We start from the raw sequence: 19,663 nt of genomic DNA on the forward strand, positions 1-19,663 counted from the left end.
ATGTATTTGTGGTTCCTGCTTTTGCTTCTGTGCTGCTTTCTGAGCGGGCAGTAGAGGAAGTAAAGCTTTCCCATCCCTCAGCATCATTGGAGGGGTCAGGGGAGAGGAATCTTCAGCAAAATGCTTTAACACAGGTGGGTCATCATCTGTGGTCTGGTGAGTGTAGGGAGGTGGAAAAGGCGCACTTGCTGTAGCTTCAACATTATCTGCAGCTGGGTAAAGGGCTGCACCTGCATTCTGCGGAGGGGGCCTCTGGCTCCCTCCCGGTGTCTCATTGTCACTTTCATTTTTATTATAGAAGACGCTTTTAAGGTCTTCTTGCCCCTGCTTCAATTTGTCTTTGACTTTATTCTCAGCCTCACACTGCCTGTAGGCTTCACTTTTCCACTTCAGTGCATTTTCTAACCCACACTTTTTTTGCTTTTTTGCAGAGTCCTTAGCGTTTCTCTTTATATTATCCACTAATTCTGTTGTTACTTCTGGCTGTAATTTCCCTGAGAAATTTAACTGTTTTTGCCAGATTTTTTGGCAGAATCATGATCACAAATATGTAATTTGAAAAAATCCCCTTACAGACATCTTACTCATATACAGTTTCATTGTTTTACTTAATTGCCAAATATGATATAATCTCAACTATTTTTTACTGTTCAGATTTTAAAATCACACTTGTCATGAAGAACTTTAAAACATATGTGCTCACATTTACAGTGATAATATAGATAAATATTTTGATGATCGTAATTGTTAAAAGAGTTGGTAAAACATCTCTTATTTACCTTGTAAATTGATTTTGAGTGATCTATTTATTGTTTTAGAGTGGTTTACAGAATTAAAGGTGAGTTTGGTATTCCTTTCATTGCTCTTTGTCAGCAGTATGTGTCTGTGCTTGATTTTTCACAGTACATGACATTATGTGGGGAAATGTGTGGTTACAAGAAGTATGAGGTGAGGGTTAGGCATGACCTAATTCTCTTAAAATAAATATTTTGCCATTTTGTCTATTTTTAAATATAATGGGAATATGGTTATTATGGTTTTCCCAATTTCTAGTGACGCAACCAAGGTGTTGCTCAATATTCGTGAAGTGACCTAATCCAAAGATGTCCAGATCCACCCAAAATAGCCAGTGTGTCATGCTAATGTGTCTATTTATAATCACAAGAAGGAAGCTCCGTAACAACACATTTACAGCATATCATCCTGAGATATGTAAGAATATATGGTAAAAATATGAATATGATAGTCAACTGTCCACATTGACATCTGGGGTGATGAAACCTGGCATATTTTGACACTTTTTCAAAATTAGCATTTTTCAACAGCTACAAATTTTGTTAAAATAACCTGGTGTATCATTGAAATGTGTAAATATGTTCCATTATATCACAAACCATCAAAAAAAGTTATGTAGCCGCAGCTGGTATTTCTTTGATTTTGAACTAATCAAAGATATGAACGACATGTACAAGTTTGGGTTTCCTACCATTTTAAGGCCTTTGTGGAAGGCAGATCACACTAAATACACCAAAATTGCCAACATTTCCCAACTCTACATCAAGGTTAGCCTGGCATGAGCAGTTTCAAAGCTGTGAGACATATAGGGAGCTCATTATTATTAATGTGCAACGTTGATAGAAAACACTGTTTTCTCAATATCTGAAAAATTCACAGGAATTTCAAGGCTGGCTGTAACTTCAAATGTTTGCAGGATACAGACCTAATCTTTGACATTTCACCATAACTTTGTAATAGGAATAACATATCAAACTGACAGAACAGAGCTGAGGGGTGACCTGGGATCCTCTGGGTAACTTGTGATGGAATTACCCTTTTGTTATAGAATTGCATTCAGCCATTTTCTTCAACTGCATAGTGTGGGCAAATAGTTTAGAGAATAAACTCAGCTCTGTCATTGACACTCTGGTCTGATGATAGTTAAGATCCTTGAGATCATTGAAGAGTATCAGTAAAAGCATTGTGCTCAGTTAGACTTGACTTTATAGAATGCTGTCAGACTGTTGAACAGTTCAACATCCACCACCAAACTGTGAACATTGCACTACATGCACATTGTCACCTTCTTAATACTCCAACGCTGCTGCTGCTTCCGACCCTTGTGCCTTGTATATATATTCTATGGCCACAGGGGTGCGCATATTGTACATTGCAAAAGTTTATACTGCAAAAGTTTATACAAGAGGTTAGGTAAAAAAATTGTCCCAGTTAACTACACTAAGACATGGAGAAACTGCATTTCGTTCTGCCTATAAGGGTCGAGTGACAATAAAAGTGAGTCTGAGACTGAGTCTCTGTGAGTCTGATTTAACTTTTATTAAATAATGTCATTGAATTTAAAAAAAAAAAAGGTCCTTCATTTTCAGAGAACTATAAAATGTACTTTCCAGTATATTTTAAATGCGTGTTTCAACAGGTACCCTTCTGGGGAGGAGCGCTGCATTGCCTGCAAGCTGTGTGAAGCTGTTTGCCCTGCCCAGGTATGTATCTCTATAAATGTGTATGTTTGTGTACACACACACACACACACACACAGTACACACAGTGGTATGTAAAAGTTTGGGCACCCCTGATGATTTCCATGATTTTCCTTTAGTTAAAGTTTCAGTTAAATATATCATATATCAGACAAATACAGTGATATTTGAGAATTGAAATGAAGTTTATAGGATTCACAGAAAGTGTGCAATAATTCTTTAAACAAAATTAGGCTGGTGCATAAATTTGTGCACCCCAACAGAAAAATATATCAATATTTAGTAGATCCTCCTTTTCAGAAATAATGGCCTCTAAACATTTAATGTAGCTTCCAATGAGTGTCTGGATTCTGGTTGAAGGTATTTTGGACCATTCTTCTTTACAAAACATCTCAGGTTTGTTGGTTTCCGAGCATGGACAGCCCACTTAAAATAACACCACAGATTTTCAATAATATTCAGGTCTTGGGACTGAGATGGCCATTCCAGAATGTTGTACTTGTTCCTCTGCTTGAATGACAGTAGATTCTGAGCAGTGTTTAGGGCTGTTGTTGAAAGATCCAGCCCGGACGCAACTTCACCTTTGTCACTGATTCATGAACATTGTTCTCATGAATCTGCTGATATTGATTGGAATCCATGTGACCCTCAACTTTATGTGAATTTCTCCATTGTGAGATCAATAAAGTCTTATCTTAACAAGTTCTCAGTACCTACACTGGCCACACAGCTACACAGCATGATGGAACCACCTCCAAATTTTACTGTAGGTAGCAAGTGGTTTTTTTTTTTTTTTTGGAATGCTGTGTTCTTTTTCTGCCTTGCATACCACCCCTTGTTATGTCCAAATAATTCAATTTTAGTTTCATCATTCCACAGCACCTTATTCCAAAATGAAGTTGACTTGTCCACATGTGCTTTAGCATACCTCAAGCGACTCTGTTTGTTGCGTGCAGAAAAGGCTTCCTTTGCATTACAGCATCTCCTTGTGCAAAGTGGGCTGTATAGTTGAATGACGCACAGAGACACTATCTGCAGCAAGATCATGTTGTACGTTGTTGGAACAGGTCTGTGGGTTGACTGACTGTTCTCACTATCCTTTGCTTCAGCTTATCTGTGATTTTTCTTGGCCTGCCACTTTGGGCCTTAACTAGTACTGTGCCTGTGGTCTTCTATTTCCTCACTATGTTCTTCACAGTGGAAACTGACAGCTGAAATCTCTGATAGTTTTTGTATCCTTCCCCTAAACTATGATGTTGAACAATCTTTGTCTTCAGGTCATTTGAGAGTTGTTTAGAGGCTCCCATGTTGCCACTCATTAGAAGTTTAGTGGAACGACAACCAACAACCTACTACTGCTGCATCGTATTAAACCCTCAACTATGACTGAGCTTGTGGCTAGATTACCTGATATTTTAGCTTTGAGACTGCAGAATGCTAATCAGTAGACTAGCCTTGCGGATAGTCTAAATTTAGCACTTAAAACCACACTTGAAAACCACGCTCTTTTAAGGCCATGCCCTCCTAAGGCACAGTCACCTTGGTTCAGTGGTTACTTGCGTGACCCTGGGCAGAAGGCTAGAGGTTTGGAAGGGAAATGGCGTTCCAAATTAAAGGTGTTCCGCCTTGTGTGGCGGGATGCTATTTTAGATTATAAGCATGCACTACTGGCCACAAAGCGGGCCTATTACGCTGATTTGATCAGCAAAAACAAACATAACTCAAAGTTTTTGTTTGACACGGTCGCATTTCTTATTCACGGGCAGCCACCTGTTAGTCATTCTCCCTTTTCAGCACAGGATTTCTTGGATTATTTTGAGAAGAAAATAGAAGATATTAGGCTGAGCATATCTCAACACGCCTTGGCCCAACCATTAAAACCTGCTATGGAGGTGGGTGCTACCACTGAGGTGTTACAGAGATTGACAGAATTTAATCGTATTTCATTAGGCGTGCTGACAAAACATGTGGCGTCTACAAAAAGCACAGCCTGTTTATTTGATCCCATACCAACAAAATTGTTTAAGAACCTGTGACCCACTCTTGGGCCGACTGTGCTGGAAATTATTAATCTGTTATTAACCTCTGGATCTGTTCCGAAATGTTTTAAATCTGCAGTGATTAAACTGTTACTTAAGAAATCTAATCTTGACCATAGTGTATTGAAAAATTACAGGCCAATATCAAATCTATCATTCTGTTCCAAAATTTTAGAAAAGGTGGTTTCACTGCAGCTTGTAGACCACCTCACTGAGAATGATCTTTTTGAGCCACTGTAGTCTGCTTTTAGGAAGTATCACTCCACAGAGACAGCGCTCACTAAAGTAGTGAATGATCTTCTGCGAGCAATGGACTCAGACACCACTACAGTTTTGGTGTTGTTAGATCTCAGTGCTGCGTTTGATACCGTGGATCATCATATTTTGCTCGATAGGTTGGAGAATTTTTGGGGGGGATTACTGGAAGTGCCCTTGCCTGGTTGATGTCATATGTGTCCAGTCGTTCTCAGTGTGTCTTGTATAATGGCACTACCTCTGACCTTGGTGACATGAGATTTGGGGTTCCACAGGGATCTGTTTTAGGCCCCTTGCTTTTCTCCCTGTATGTGGCACCCCTTGGGCGTATACTGCGGAGTTTTGGGATTGCCTTTCATTGTTACGCTGATGATACTCAGTTGTACTTGCCGATAACTGCGGGAAATCTCACTCCCATAAAATCCCTGGAGAACTGTCTTCTATCAGTGAGAAGTTGGATGTCTAGTAACTTCCTACTTTTAAACTTTAATAAGACTGAAATGATGGTTCTTGGTCCAGCGAGACATCGGCATCAGTTTGACCAGCTGGTGCTCATCCTGGGTTCGTGTGTCATACATCACATAGACAAAATGCGGAACCTTGGGGTAATTTTTGATCCCACGTTGTCTTTTGACCTCCACATCAGGGATGTTAATAGAACTGCTTTTTTCCATCTGCGAAATATAGCGAGGATCAGCCCCATCTTGTCTATGGCTGATGCTGAGACCCTGATTCATGCTTTTGTTTCTTCTAGACTAGATTATTGTAATGTTCCATGCAGGGTTACCGCAGTCCAGCATCAGGGGTCTTCAGCTGGTTCAGAACGCTGCCACCAGACTTGTTACACGTAGCAGAAGGTCTGAACATAACACACCCATTTTGGCATCTTTGCACTGGCTCCCTGTCTCTGTGAGAGCAGATTTTAAGGTTTTGTTATTAACTTATAAGGTTGTTCATGGACTGGCGCCATCTTATCTGGCTGATCTGGTGATACTTTACGTGCCGGCCCAGGCTTTGCTGTTGCAGGATGCGGCCTGTGTTCCCAGGGTGAAGAAGTCAGCAGGTAAAAGAGCCTTTCCGTATCGTGCACCCACCCTGTGGAATAGTCTTCCTGCGACCGTGAGGCCATCGGAGTCCGTGGACATTTTTAAGTCATGACTGAAAACCTATTTTTATTCTCTTTTTTTATGAATAGTTTTTAATTTTATCTGTTTTATTCTTTTACTTCTGTTTTATTTATGTATTTGAAAAATTTTTTTTATTCATTTTTAATTATTTATTTAAATTTTATGTGGAATTGTTTTATGTAAGGTGCCTTGAGGCGGCTTTTGCTGTGATTTGGCGCATTATAAGCTAATTAAATTGAAATTAAATTAAATTCATATGCTATACAATATATTTAACTGAAATTTCTGATCTAGACAACCAATGATTTATAAAGGAAAATCATGAAAATTACCAGTGCTTTCTTGTACCTATGTTTTGGGTAGGGTTGTAGAAATCAGCAGCTTAGGACCTGTTTTTTTTTTTTGTTTTTTTTTTTGGCAATGAACTGTTTTTGTGGAATCCCTGATTGCAGAACTTGAGAAGCTGAAGTAGTAATCTGATTATTTGGATCTTCTGTTGTCCTGGATCAAGACCAGGGTTCTCCCCAGACAATGGAATAACGGTCCCTCACAGTTATACTGCTAAGTAGCGCTGCTTATGCAATGTTTTTATTTGTTTATGTTTAATGTTTGTTTAATGTTTTATTTGTATTTATTTGACAATTTATTCATCAACCTTCATCAAAGCCATGTAAAGATATCAATTGAGACTCACCTTTTTGTTGATTAAAGTCACTAACCGAGACTCTGTTGCTATTGTTGCATTCAAGAAGTGAAAATCATCTGCCGTTTCACACCGGACAGTTTTTATTTGTCCCTCATTAACGTACCTTTTTCAGGGGCAGCCCACAACAGCTCTCAGGCATGGACTGGACCATTAATATCTCCCGCTTTGCTGGTTCGTAAACTGAAGTTATGGAGTTGAAGTTACAGTTCCTCATGTAAAGGAAGCACAATAATAATATCCTTTGTGCGTTGTTTTTTTTTGGGGGGGGGGGGGGCGGGGCGGGACTTCACTCAGGGATATAATCTTCCACGGATTTCTGTCTTTTTCTGGATTTCTGGGCCATTTCTGACATCTGCGTAAATCCATTGAGAAAAATTGGGGTGGATGTGGAGGTGCAGCGCCGTGCTTGTTAAACCTTTCCTCATATGCACGGAACCGCACTGCTGAAACTGCAAGCTAAAACGCGAGATGTTATTGGTTACTTTTTCTACGACATACTTTCAGCCAATCACAAGCTCTGTAAATCTTAACCCCTTAACGCCTATTGTCGCATATATGCTACAATACGTGGTCTGTCCATAAAGTAACGGTCCTTTTTATTTTTTTAAAAAACTATATGGATTTCATTCATATGTTTTTACGTCAGACATGCTTGAACCCTTGTGCGCATGCGTGAGTTTTTCCACGCCTGTCGGTGACGTCATTCGCCTGTGAGAACGCCTTGTGGAAGGAGTGGTCCCGCCCCCTCGTCGGATTTTCATTGTCTGGAAATGGCGGAATGAAAAGGACTTTTTTCCATCAGACTTTTTTCAGAAGCTGTTAGAGACTGGCACCTGGAAACCATTTGAAAAATTTATCTGGCTTTCGATGAAAATTTTACGGGCTTCACAGAGAATAAGGACTCAGAGGACTGAGTGTAGGAGTGGGGAGAGTGATGGAGAAAATTTCTCAAAAAATTCTGCTCGAAACCCATCAGTGCCTAGGTATTTACCAGACTGCATCATTGAAACCGCTGTCTGGGATATTGGCATCTCTAATGCCTCTTTCAGGTTGGGTGCAATTTCGGACATATTAATGCGATTGAGAAAATCAGAAGTTAAATTCTTATTAGTTTTGGATTCTGAAGTGTATAAATAAAAGTCCCTGAAAACGTAATTGATTTGTAAATGATCCAGAATTATGCATTTTTTTAATTGGTTATTGGGTGTATTTTATTTAGTGATGATGCCCTTCAGCTGATTTGAAAGACTTTTCCCCATGTATCTAATATATGGACTTACTTTTCAAAAGTGATTGTTCCATTGAATATGTGGTCAGTAAGTCAAACTTAGTTTGGAGTTCCAGTTGTTTTTTGTACAGATTATGGCATTTGTTTTGAGCATATTGTTGATCAACTTGTTTCACCTGCTAGGCCAGATCATTTCTTTCTTTGTGAGATTTTTGCTTCAGACAGGTAGTATATGAAACAATTTGACCACTGAGATAGGCCTTAAGGGTCTCCCAAACAAGTGAGAGTGTAACCACAGGAGTCCTGTTGGTGGAAAGAAAAAAGGTTCTTTCTTTCTCTATAAATAAGACAAAATCATTGTCTCAGAGTAAAGTTGAATCTCTCTCAGGTGTGAGATATTTAATATGTCAAATATTAAATTTCACATACTTTTAGGTCATCTTTGACCTCAAGGTAAACCCTGAAGCTCAAGGTCGATCGCTTATTCCAGGTAATGGCTTATGCGCCAGACTACCTAGGATCTGTGATGTTTGGAGACAAAATTTTTAAAAAAGTGCGAACAGAAAAGTTGTTTTGGTGATTTTAGTATTTGACCTTTGTGTGACCTTGAGCTTTGACCTTGACCCTTTTGTGTGCTGAAAGGTATCTCCATAGGAGTGCCATATGTGAACTAACAAGAGTCTGCAATAGACCGTTTCACAGATACCTTCATTTTGGATTTGGCGAGGTGCACGCTGGAATTGTTTGGGGACAAACCGCATTGTCTACCTGTTCAGATGTGTTGGAGAAGTTGTGATCCTCCGGTGTTATCTACTACTTAAGTCATAAAACCCTGCTGAATCTAATCATCATACTCATTTGTCATGTCAGTGTATGCTTGAGCCTGAGAGTATAATGGGTGGGGCTGATAATTATGGTTTTTTTTTTTGTTTTGTTTTTACGCAGTGAGTCCACAGTGTATTCATCAACCTCTGGCAAAGCCATTTAAAGATGCCAATCGTGACTCACCTGTTTGCTGATTAAAATGAGGTTGCGTGCGTGTACAACTCCAATTCCAATGAAATTGGGATGTTGAGTAAAATGTAAGTAAAAACACAATACAATGATTTGTAAATCCTCTTCAACCTATATTCAATTGAATACACCACAAAGACAAGATATTTAATGTTCAAACTGATAAACTTTGTTTTTGTGCAAATATTTGCTCATTTTGAAATGGATACCTGCAGCACATTTCAAAAAAGTTGGGGCAGTGGTATATTTACCACTGTCTTACATCACCTTTCCTTCTAGCAGCAGTCAGTAAGTGTTTGGGAACTGAGGACACTAATTGTGAGTGTCATGATTTTGAGCATCCCCAAAAGGCTCAGCCGTTCACAAGCAAAGATGGGGTGAGGATCACCACTTCGTGAACAACTGCGTGAAAAAAATAGTCCAACAGTTTAAGAACAATGTTTCTCAACGTTCTTTTGCAAGAAATTTAGGGATTCCATCATCTACAGTCCCTAATATAATCAGAATATTCAGAGAATCTGAAGAACTTCCAACACGAAAGCAGCAAGGCCGAAAACCAACATTGAATGCCCATGACCTTTGATCCCTCAGGTGGCACTTCATTAAAAATCGACATCATTGTGTAAAGGATCTTACTGCGTGGGCTCAGGAACACTTCAGAAAACCATTGTCAGTTAATGCAGTTCATCACTACATCTACAAGTGCAAGTTAAAACTCTACTATGCAAAGCGAAAGCCATACATCAACAACATCCAGAAACGCCGCCACCTTGAAAGGTACATCCAGGTTTTGGAGCAACACATGCTGCCTTCCAAGCAGCGTCTTTTTCAGGGACATCCCTGCTTTAGCAAGACAATGCCAAGCCACATTCTGCACGTGTTACAACAGCGTGACTTCGTAGTAAAAGAGTGCAGGTACTAGACTGGCCTGCCTGTAGTCCAGACCTGTCGTCCGTTGAAAATGTTTGGCGCATTATGAAGTGCAAAATACGACAATGGAGACCCCGGACTGTTGAACAAATAAAGTTGTACATCAAACAAGAATGGGAAAGAATTCCACCTACAAAGCTTCAACAATTGGTGTCCTCAGTTCCCAAATGCTTATTGAGTGTTGTTAGAAGGAAAGGTGATGTAACACAGTGGTAAACATACCACTGTCCGAAAAAACGTGAAACCTGAAACGTGTTACAGGCATCCATTTCAAAATGAGCAAATATTTGCACAAAACAATAAAGTTGATCAGTTTGAACATTAACTATCTTGTCTTTGTGGTCTTTGAAGAGGATTTGCAAATCATTGTATTCTGTTTTTATTCACATTTTACACATCGTCCCAACTTCACTGGAATTGGCATTGTAATATACTGTATGTCAGAAAAACTGTAAAGTCACACGTAAGGTTGTACACAAACAAATGACACCAAACAAGCCAAAGTAAACACTTTTTAAAAGTAAATTATGAAGGTAAAACCAAAAGTAGTCAAAAGGTCAATTATACTCTGGACCCCAGAGGGTTAAGAAAATCCTCCCTCTATACCACTTCATCATGAAGCTGTATAATGGGATACAAAATATCCTCATATAAAATCAACATTAATTATTATTTATTAAAACTTTATTTAACCGGGTTGATCCCATTGAGACAGAAAGATCTCTTTTCCAAGGGAAGCCTGGCCAAGAAAGCAGCTTAAAAACAAAGTTTCAAGAGGAGAACACAATCAAACAACAATAAAACAGACAAATACAATCTGATCACATCATAGAGTTAATATGGGGCTTTCATAAGCAGGAACAAGAACGATATGAGGCAGATACTATGTCCCTCATAATGTTTTTAAATGTTTCAAGAGAAGTTAGTTCTCTCAAGTTCAAAGTTCTCTGAAGTGAGTTCCAGGCAGCAGGTCCAAAGTACATGATGAATTGCTTACCTAACTCAGTGCGAATTTTGGGGACATTAAGCAAATAGCAATCACTGGAATGCAAGGAGTAAGTGCTCTGGGTTCTTGAAATGTAGACACATAGATATTGGGGGAGTAGACCTAAGATCGCTTTGTAAATAAAAATATGCCAGTGTGAGAGACGACGTGCAGCCAACGAGGGCCACTCAACTCTGCTATATAAAGTACAATGGTGAGTGGAGGTTTTGCAACATGTAACAAACCTCAGGGCACCGTGATACACAGAGTCCAGAGATTGGACACAATATGCAGGGGCATGCATATAAAGAAGGTCGCCGTAATCCAATAAAGGAAGAAAGGTGGCAGCTACTAAATTCTTCCTAGGGGCAAAGCTAAAACGTCCTGTTATGATTAAAAAAAAAAAACAGTTTTAGCTTTAGTTTTTTGATCAGGTTCTCTATATGAGACTTAAAAGAAAGCCTGTTATCAATCAGCACACACAAATACTTTAGCAAGATACTAGCTCAATCGTGTATCCTTGCAGGGAGAACACATTAGGAGGGGGCTCGGGTGTCTTCCTGCCATTTGAAAAAATCATAAATTTAGTTTTAGAAACGTTAAGAACAGGTTTCAAATTTACAAGCTGACGTTCCAAAAGGTTAAAGGCGGTCTTTAAAAAGCCAACGGCCTTAGCAATGGTGGAGCCACAACAGTAAATAACAGTGTCGTCAGCATAAAAATGGAACTTAGCATCAGGGACATTTCTACCAAGTACGTCCACAAAAATGCTAAACAAAATTGGACATAAAACAGAGCCCTGAGGCACACCAGAGGAAAACTTTAACATTGTGGAGAAACTACCACCAAAGTGTGTACATTGCATTCTGTCAGACAGTTCCCAAACCAACCCACTGCTTGCTTTGACAGACCAATATTCAACAATCGTTTCAAGATGGAATGATCCATAGTGTCAAAGGCCTTAGACAGGTCAACAAAGAGAGCTGTACAAAATTGTTTCTTGTCCAATGAAATCTATAATATTGTTTGTGACTTTTCGGGAGGCTGTGATGGTACTGTGTTGCTTCCTGAAACCGGATTGGTATGGAGAGAGAATGTGTTTTTTTTGGAGAAAGTCCTTCAGCTGATCAGTTATCAACCTTTCAAGGACCTTTGACAAAATGCGCAACTTGGAAATAGGTCGATAGTTATTCAAACAGGTGGGATCACCCCCTTTTAAAAGAGAAAGAACATGAGTGACCTTCCATATTGCAGGGATACAATTATTGGTGATTGTGAGATTGAAAATACATTGGATAGGTTTAGCAATTAAATCAGCAGTTAACTTTAAAAACTGAGGTTCTAAACCATCTGGGCCAGCAGATTTGCAATATCCAGAGAAAGGAGAGCTCTATGGAGTTCTTCCGCTGTGAACAATGTGAAACAAAAATGCTGACCAACAGGTATGTGACCATCATCTGGATCAGGGGGCACTGGACCTGAGGCTGGTAAGACAGTTTGGGGGGGGGAATTTAGAGAACAGCGAACCAGAGGCGATAAAATGCTTATTAAAGCAGTCAAGCATGGAAGTCCTAACATGTATAGTGGTGTCATTATAAACAATACTAATACTAGTAATATTAATAATATAAACGCAAACACAGCTCTGGTATGGGAATCAAATCAAATCAATTTTATTTATATAGCGCCAAATCACAACAGTTGCCCCAAGGCGCTTTATATTGCAAGGCAAAAGCCATACAGTAATTACAGAAAAATCCCAACGGTCAAAACGACCCCCTATGAGCAAGCACTTGGCGACAGTGGGAAGGAAAAACTCCCTTTTAACAGGAAGAAACCTCGAGCAGAACCAGGCTCAGGGAGGGGCAGTCTTCTGCTGGGACTGGTTGGAGCTGAGGGGAGAGAATCAGGAAAAAGACATGCTGTGGAAGACAGCAGAGATCAATCACTAATGATTAAATGCAGAGTGGTGCATACAGAGCAAAAAGAGAAAGAAACACTCAGTGCATCATGGGAACCCCCCAGCAGTCTAAGTCTATAGCAGCATAACTAGGGGATGGTTCAGGGTCACCTAATCCAGCCCTAACTATAAGCTTTAGCAAAAAGGAAGGTTTTAAGCCTAATCTTAAAAGTAGAGAGGGTGTCTGTCTTCCTGATCCGAATTGGGAGCTGGTTCCACAGGAGAGGAGCCTGAAAGCTGAAGGCTCTGCCCCCCATTCTACTCTTAAAAACCCTAGGAACTACAAGTAAGCCTGCAGTCTGAGCGCGAAGCGCTCTATTGGGGTGATATGGTACTAAGAGGTCCCTAAGATAAGATGGGACCTGATTATTCAAAACCTTATAAGTAAGAAGAAGAATTTTAAATTCTATTCTAGAATTAACAGGAAGCCAATGAAGAGAGGCCAATATGGGTGAAATATGCTCTCTCCTAGTCCCCGTCAGTACTCTAGCTGCAGCATTTTGAATTAACTGAAGGCTTTTCAGGGAACGTTTAGGACAACCTGATAATAATGAATTACAATAGTCCAGCCTCGAGGAAATAAATGCATGAATTAGTTTTTCAGCATCACTCTGAGACAAGACCTTTCTAATTTTAGAGATATTGTGCAAATGTAAAAAAGCAGTCCTACATATTTGCTTAATATGCGCATTGAAGGACATATCCTGATCAAAAATGACTCCAAGATTTCTCACAGTATTACTAGAGGTCAGGGTAATGCCATCCAGAGTAAGGATCTGGTTAGACACCATGTTTCTAAGATTTGTGGGGCCAAGTACAATAACCAGTTTTATCTGAATTTAAAAGCAGGAAATTAGAGGTCATCCATGTCTTCATGTCTGTAAGACATTCCTGCAGTTTAACTAATTGGTATGTGTCCTCTAGCTTCATGGATAGATAAAGCTGGGTATCATCTGCGTAACAATGAAAATTTAAGCAATGCTTTCTAATAATACTGCCTAAGGGAAGCATGTATAAAATGAATAAAATTGGTCCTAGCACAGAACCTTGTGGAACTCCATAATTAACCTTAGTCTGTGAAGAAGACTCCCCATTTACATGAACAAATTATAATCTATTAGATAAATATGATTCAAACCACCGCAGCGCAGTGCCTTTAATACCTATGGCATGCTCTAATCTCTGTAATAAAATTTTATGGTCAACAGTATCAAAAGCAGCACTGAGGTCTAACAGGACAAGCACAGAGATGAGTCCACTGTCTGAGGCCATAAGAAGATCATTTGTAACCTTCACTAATGCTGTTTCTGTACTATGATGAATTCTGAAACCTGACTGAAACTCTTCAAATAGACCATTCCTCTGCAGATGATCAGTTAGCTGTTTTACAACTACCCTTTCAAGAATTTTTGAGAGAAAAGGAAGTTGGAGATTGACCTATAATTAATTAGCTCAGATAGCTGGGTCAAGTGATGGCTTTATAAGTAATGGTTTAATTACTGCCACCTTAAAAGCCTGTGGTACACAGCCAACTAATAAAGATAGACTGACCCTATTTAAGATCGAAGCATTAATTAATGGTAGGGCTTCCTTGAGCAGCCTGGTAGGAATGGGGTCTAATAGACATGTTGATGGTTTGGAGGAAGTAACTAATGAAAATAACTCAGAACAATCGGCGAGAAAGAGTCTAACCAAATACCAGCATTACTGAAAGCAGTCGAACATAAAGATATGTCTTTGGGATAGTTATGAGTTATTTTTTCTCTAATAGTTAAAATTTTAGTAGCAAAGAAAGTCATGAAGTCATTACTAGTTAAAGTTAGAGGAATACTTGGCTCAATAGAGCTCTGACTCTTTGTCAGCCTGGCTACAGTGCTGAAAAGAAACCTGGGGTTGTTCTTATTTTCTTCAATTAGTGATGAGTAGTAAGATGTCCTAGCTTTACGGAGGGCTTTTTTATAGAGCAACAGACTCTTTTTCCAGGCTAAGTGAAGATCTTCTAAATTAGTGAGACGCCATTTCCTCTCCAACTTACGGGTTATCTGCTTTAAGCTGCGAGTTTGTGAGTTATACCACGGAGTCAGGCACTTCTGATTTAAGGCTCTCTTTTTCAGAGCAGCTACAGCATCCAAAGTTGTGCTCAATGAGGATGTAAAACTATTGACGAGATAATCTATCTCACAGAGTTTAGGTAGCTACTCTGCACTGTGTTGGTATATGGCATTGGAGAACATAACAAAGAAGGAATCATATCCTTAAACCTAGTTACAGCGCTTTCCGAAAGACTTCTACTGTAATGAAACTTATTCCCCACTGCTGGGTAGTCTATTAAAGTAAATGTTATTAAGAAATGATCAGACAGAATGGGGTTTCAGGGAATACTGTTAAGTCTTCAATTTCCATACCATAAGTCAAAACAAGATCTAAAGTATGATTAAAGTGGTGGGTGGACTCATTTACATTTTGAGCAAAGCCAATTGAGTCTAATAATAGATTAAATGCAGTGTTGAGGCTGTCATTCTCAGCATCTATGTGGATGTTAAAATCGCCCACTATAATTATCTTATCTGAGCTAAGCACTAAGTCAGACAAAAGGTCTGAAAATTCACAGAGAAACTCACAGTAACGACCAGGTGGATGATAGATAACAACAAATAAAACTGGTTTTTCGGACTTCCAATTTGGATGGACAAGACTAAGAGTCAAGCTTTCAAATTAATTAAAGCTCTGTCTGGGTTTTTGATTAATTACTAAGCTGGAGTGGAAGATTGCTGCTAATCCTCCCCCTCAGCCCGTGCTACGAGCATTCTGACAGTTAGTGTGACTCGGGGGTGTTGACTCATTTAAACTAACATATTCATCCTGCTGTAACCAGGTTTCTGTAAGGCAGAATAAATCAATATGTTGATCAATTATTATATCATTTACTAACAGGGACTTAGAAGAGAGAGACCTAATGTTTAATAGACCACATTTAACTGTTTTAGTCTGTGGTGCAGTTGAAGGTGCTATATTATTTTTTGTTTTTGAATTTTTATGCTTAAATAGAGTTTTACTGGTTATTGGTGGCCTGGGAGCAGGCACCGTCTCTACAGGGATGGGATATTGGGGGGATGGCAGGGGGAGAGAAGCTGCAGAGAGTTGTGTAAGACTACAACTCTGCTTCCTGGTCCCAACCCTGGGTAGTCACGGTTTGGAGGGTTTAATAAAATTGGCCAATAGTATCAGAATAGTATCAGTATCAGCAGATATCTGCATTCAGGTATTGGCATCGGATCAAAAGTGAAAATATGTGGATCGTGCATCCCTACATATTAGCTAACAACCATGAACAGTGGACATTGATAATAGCATTCTGGACCCACATGCTATTCTAGCAGTACATCATCTATATATTAAAAGCAAAGTGGCCTCTGTGTACGTGCATGCATGCATGTGTGTGTGTACCTTCAAACGTGAACAAATAGGGGAGCGCTCACGTTTGCCATTTAGTTTGCTTATGTATTTTGGGTCGAGGATGAACGTCGCTAAAATGGAATGTTGATAGGACAAATAGTTTTCGAGAAATTATGGTATTAAGTAACAACAGTGAACAATGGGTGTTGATAATTACATTCTGGACTCACACGTCATTCCAAATCATTGAAGAAACTTTGCATAATTTATTACCACCCTCTTTATTTCACAAACACTGCCTAATCTAGAGCCCATTGATTCCCACAAGTAGTGCGATAGTATTAGTAATTTCTTGTCATGTTAATCACTGAGTTGCACGCTTGAAGTAAATCTTCATTCGTCATTTTGACCTGTTCTCCAATTTTTTGTTTGTGTAGGCAATCACCATTGAAGCAGAGACTCGAGTTGATGGCAGCAGAAGGACGACTCGTTATGATATTGATATGACGAAATGCATCTACTGTGGTTTCTGTCAGGAGGCGTGTCCTGTGGATGCTATTGTAGAGGTATTTGTATGAACATATGTAACAGTACAACGAAAACTCACAGGGCTGAAATCATTACTCAAGTAATTCACATAATTCAATTACAAAAAATGTTCAAGGCAAATCCTTCCACAGCTCTTTTTAATAGGCTGTGTTGACGTTCACATGCGGACTCTCCGCAAGCTAAGGATTTTGCTGACTGTCTTTGCTTACGGCTTTCAGGGCGGCATTCTACTATGGTCATCCACAATCCAAAAAAAGTGCAAAAATATAATGAAATGGCTTAATTTGGCTTGCCTCCTACCAGGCTGCCTTATAAAATGCAGAACTGGCAACTGGCTGGCTTATAAATTGCAAATCTGGTAACCTGTCAGAAATTTAGACGAGCTGTGCCCTCGGCCAGACATGAACACAAACTGCAACAAACACTGCTTTATTTTCAAATTTTTACCCAGATGGAGCTTGATCAAACAAGTTTCAAGCTGTAGTCACTACAAATACCCAGTTTTAAAAAGTTCGAGCATGGTTGAAGTCATTAAGACTATGAATGCGATATTGTTTCATTGTTTATGGACTGTCGCTATTGAGTAATCTCACACAGCCTGCTGCAACAATTTATAGTACACTAGCTTCTTTTTTATTTAACAACTTACCATTGTTCTGGTTCTCTGTATTGCTGTGTCCTTTTGTAACATTACGCGCGCGCGTGTCTCCATTGCATATTATGACCATTTGATTTCTCTTTTTAAATGTCTTTCTTTTCAATCCTGTTTTTGCTGTTCTGTCATTGTGCTCTTGCTTCTTAATTCTGACAACTAATCTCTATCATGTTAGGGTCCAAATTTTGAGTTTTCTACTGAAACACACGAGGAACTGCTCTACAACAAAGAAAAACTCCTCAACAATGGAGACAAGTGGGAAGCAGAGATAGCAGCCAACATACAAGCTGATTACCTCTACCGATAGTCACCGTAGGATTAGTAAAGTTCTTTGACTTGCATATGTCCAATATGTGTACATAGCATACAAAAACAGACTCCGCTATAACGGAGGTGCTCTGTGATTGAAACAGGATTTCTGTGTCTTCTCTTTAAAAATAAAATATCAATTGAGTTCTTGTTTGTGTTTGTAGTTTCATGTGTTTACAAATACAGTTATAGTAGTGTTCAGAATAATAGTAGTGCTATGTGACTAAAAAGATTAATCCAGGTTTTGAGTATATTTCTTATTGTTACATGGGAAACAATGTACCAGTAGATTCAGTAGATTCTCACAAATCCAACAAGACCAAGCATTTATGATATGCACACTCTTAAGGCTATGAAATTGGGCTATTAGTAAAAAAAAAAAAAGTACAAAAGGGGGTGTTCACAATAATAGTAGCATCTGCTGTTGACGCTACAAACTCAAAACTATTATGTCCAAACTGCTTTTTTAGCAATCCTGTGAATCACTAAACTTGTATTTAGTTGTATAACCACAGTTTTTCATGATTTCTTCACATCTAGGCAAGGCATTAATTTTGTTGGTTTGGAACCAAGATTTTGCTCCTTTACTAGTGTGCTTGGGGTCATTGTCTTGTTGAAACACCCATTTCAAGGGCATGTCCTCTTCAGCATAAGGCAACATGACCTCTTCAAGTATTTTGACATATCCAAACTGATCCATGATACCTGGTATGCAGTATATAGGCATTGATATCCATAGTAGGAGAAACATGCCCATATCATGATGCTTGCACCACCATGCTTCACTGTCTTCACTGTGAACTGTGGCTTGAATTCAGAGTTTGGGGGTCGTCTCACAAACTGTCTTCAGCCCTTGGACCCAAAAAGAACAATTTTACTCTGTCCACAAAATATTTGTCCATTTCTCTTTAGGCCAGTTGTGTTCTTTAGCAAATTGTAACCTCTTCTGCACGTCTTTTATTTAACAGAGGAACTTTGCAGAGGACTCTTGCAAATAAATTAGCTTCACACAGGCGTCTTCTAACTGTCACAGCACTTACAGGTAACGCCACACTGTCTTTGATCATCCTGGAGCTGATCAGTGGGTGAGCCTTTGCCATTCTGGTTATTCTTCTGTCCATTTTGATGGTGGTTTTCCATTTTCTTCCACGCGTCTCTGGTTTTGTCCATTTTAAAGCATTGGAGATCATTATAGATGAACAGCCTATAATTTTTTGCACCTGTGTATAAGTATGTATAAGTTTTCCCCTCTCCAATCAACTTTTCCTCAGGCTTTCAAAGAGAAAAGCATGTTCAACAGGTGCTGGCTTCATCCTTGCATAGGGGACATCTGAGTCACACCTGTTTGTTCCACAAAATTGACAAACTCACTGACTGAATACCATACTACTATTATTGTGAACACCCCCTTTTCTACTTTTTTTTTTACTAATAGCCCAATTTCATAGCCTTAAGAGTGTGCATATCATGAATGCTTGGTCTTGTTGGATTTGTGAGAATCTACTGAATCTACTGGTACCTTGTTTCCCATGTAACAATAAGAAATATACTCAAAACCTGGATTAATCTTTTTAATCACAGAACTATTATTCTGAACACTACTGTACCTCTGAAAGTATTGGAATAAGAACAAATAGGACTGCAAGCAGTCATGAACAGGCCCTCGAGTCCGCGCTACCACCTCTCCGGGCCAGTGCAATTTCTGTTCAGGGGCTTACCCTCATCACACGTGAAGTTTCAAGTCAATCAGACAAAGCATGAAGGACTTATCATGACTTGATGTTCCATGGCGAAGGGTCAAAACGGCAGACCCATATAGCTGCCACACTCTGACATAAAAAAAAAAGCTTTTGATAACTTTTTATCAGTATAGTCTCTGAATGATCTGAAAGAAATTTGAAGTGCATTGGGCACTTCAGGGAGTTTGTTCAAATACATTCATCTTCAACTGGGTTCAGGTTGCGGGGCAACAGCTCCAGCAGGAGACCCCAGACTTCCCTTTCCCATGCCACATT

At 39.3% G+C, this 19,663-nt stretch overlaps 1 protein-coding gene across 1 annotated transcript; it reads left to right on the forward strand.

Annotated features, from left to right (window-relative positions):
- The first annotated feature begins 2,327 nt into the window (after positions 1 to 2,327).
- Positions 2,328 to 17,799, forward strand: LOC117526832 (NADH dehydrogenase [ubiquinone] iron-sulfur protein 8, mitochondrial-like). Its single transcript, XM_034188909.1, has 3 exons — positions 2,328 to 2,498; positions 16,573 to 16,701; positions 17,515 to 17,799. Exons 1-3 carry the CDS (start codon positions 2,343 to 2,345, stop codon positions 17,644 to 17,646), a joined length of 417 nt encoding a protein of 138 aa, XP_034044800.1. The 5' UTR covers positions 2,328 to 2,342; the 3' UTR covers positions 17,647 to 17,799.
- Positions 17,800 to 19,663: the final 1,864 nt, after the last annotated feature.

The sequence above is a fragment of the Thalassophryne amazonica genome, chromosome 15, assembly GCF_902500255.1.
Source record: "Thalassophryne amazonica chromosome 15, fThaAma1.1, whole genome shotgun sequence".
Lineage (NCBI taxonomy): Eukaryota > Metazoa > Chordata > Actinopteri > Batrachoidiformes > Batrachoididae > Thalassophryne > Thalassophryne amazonica.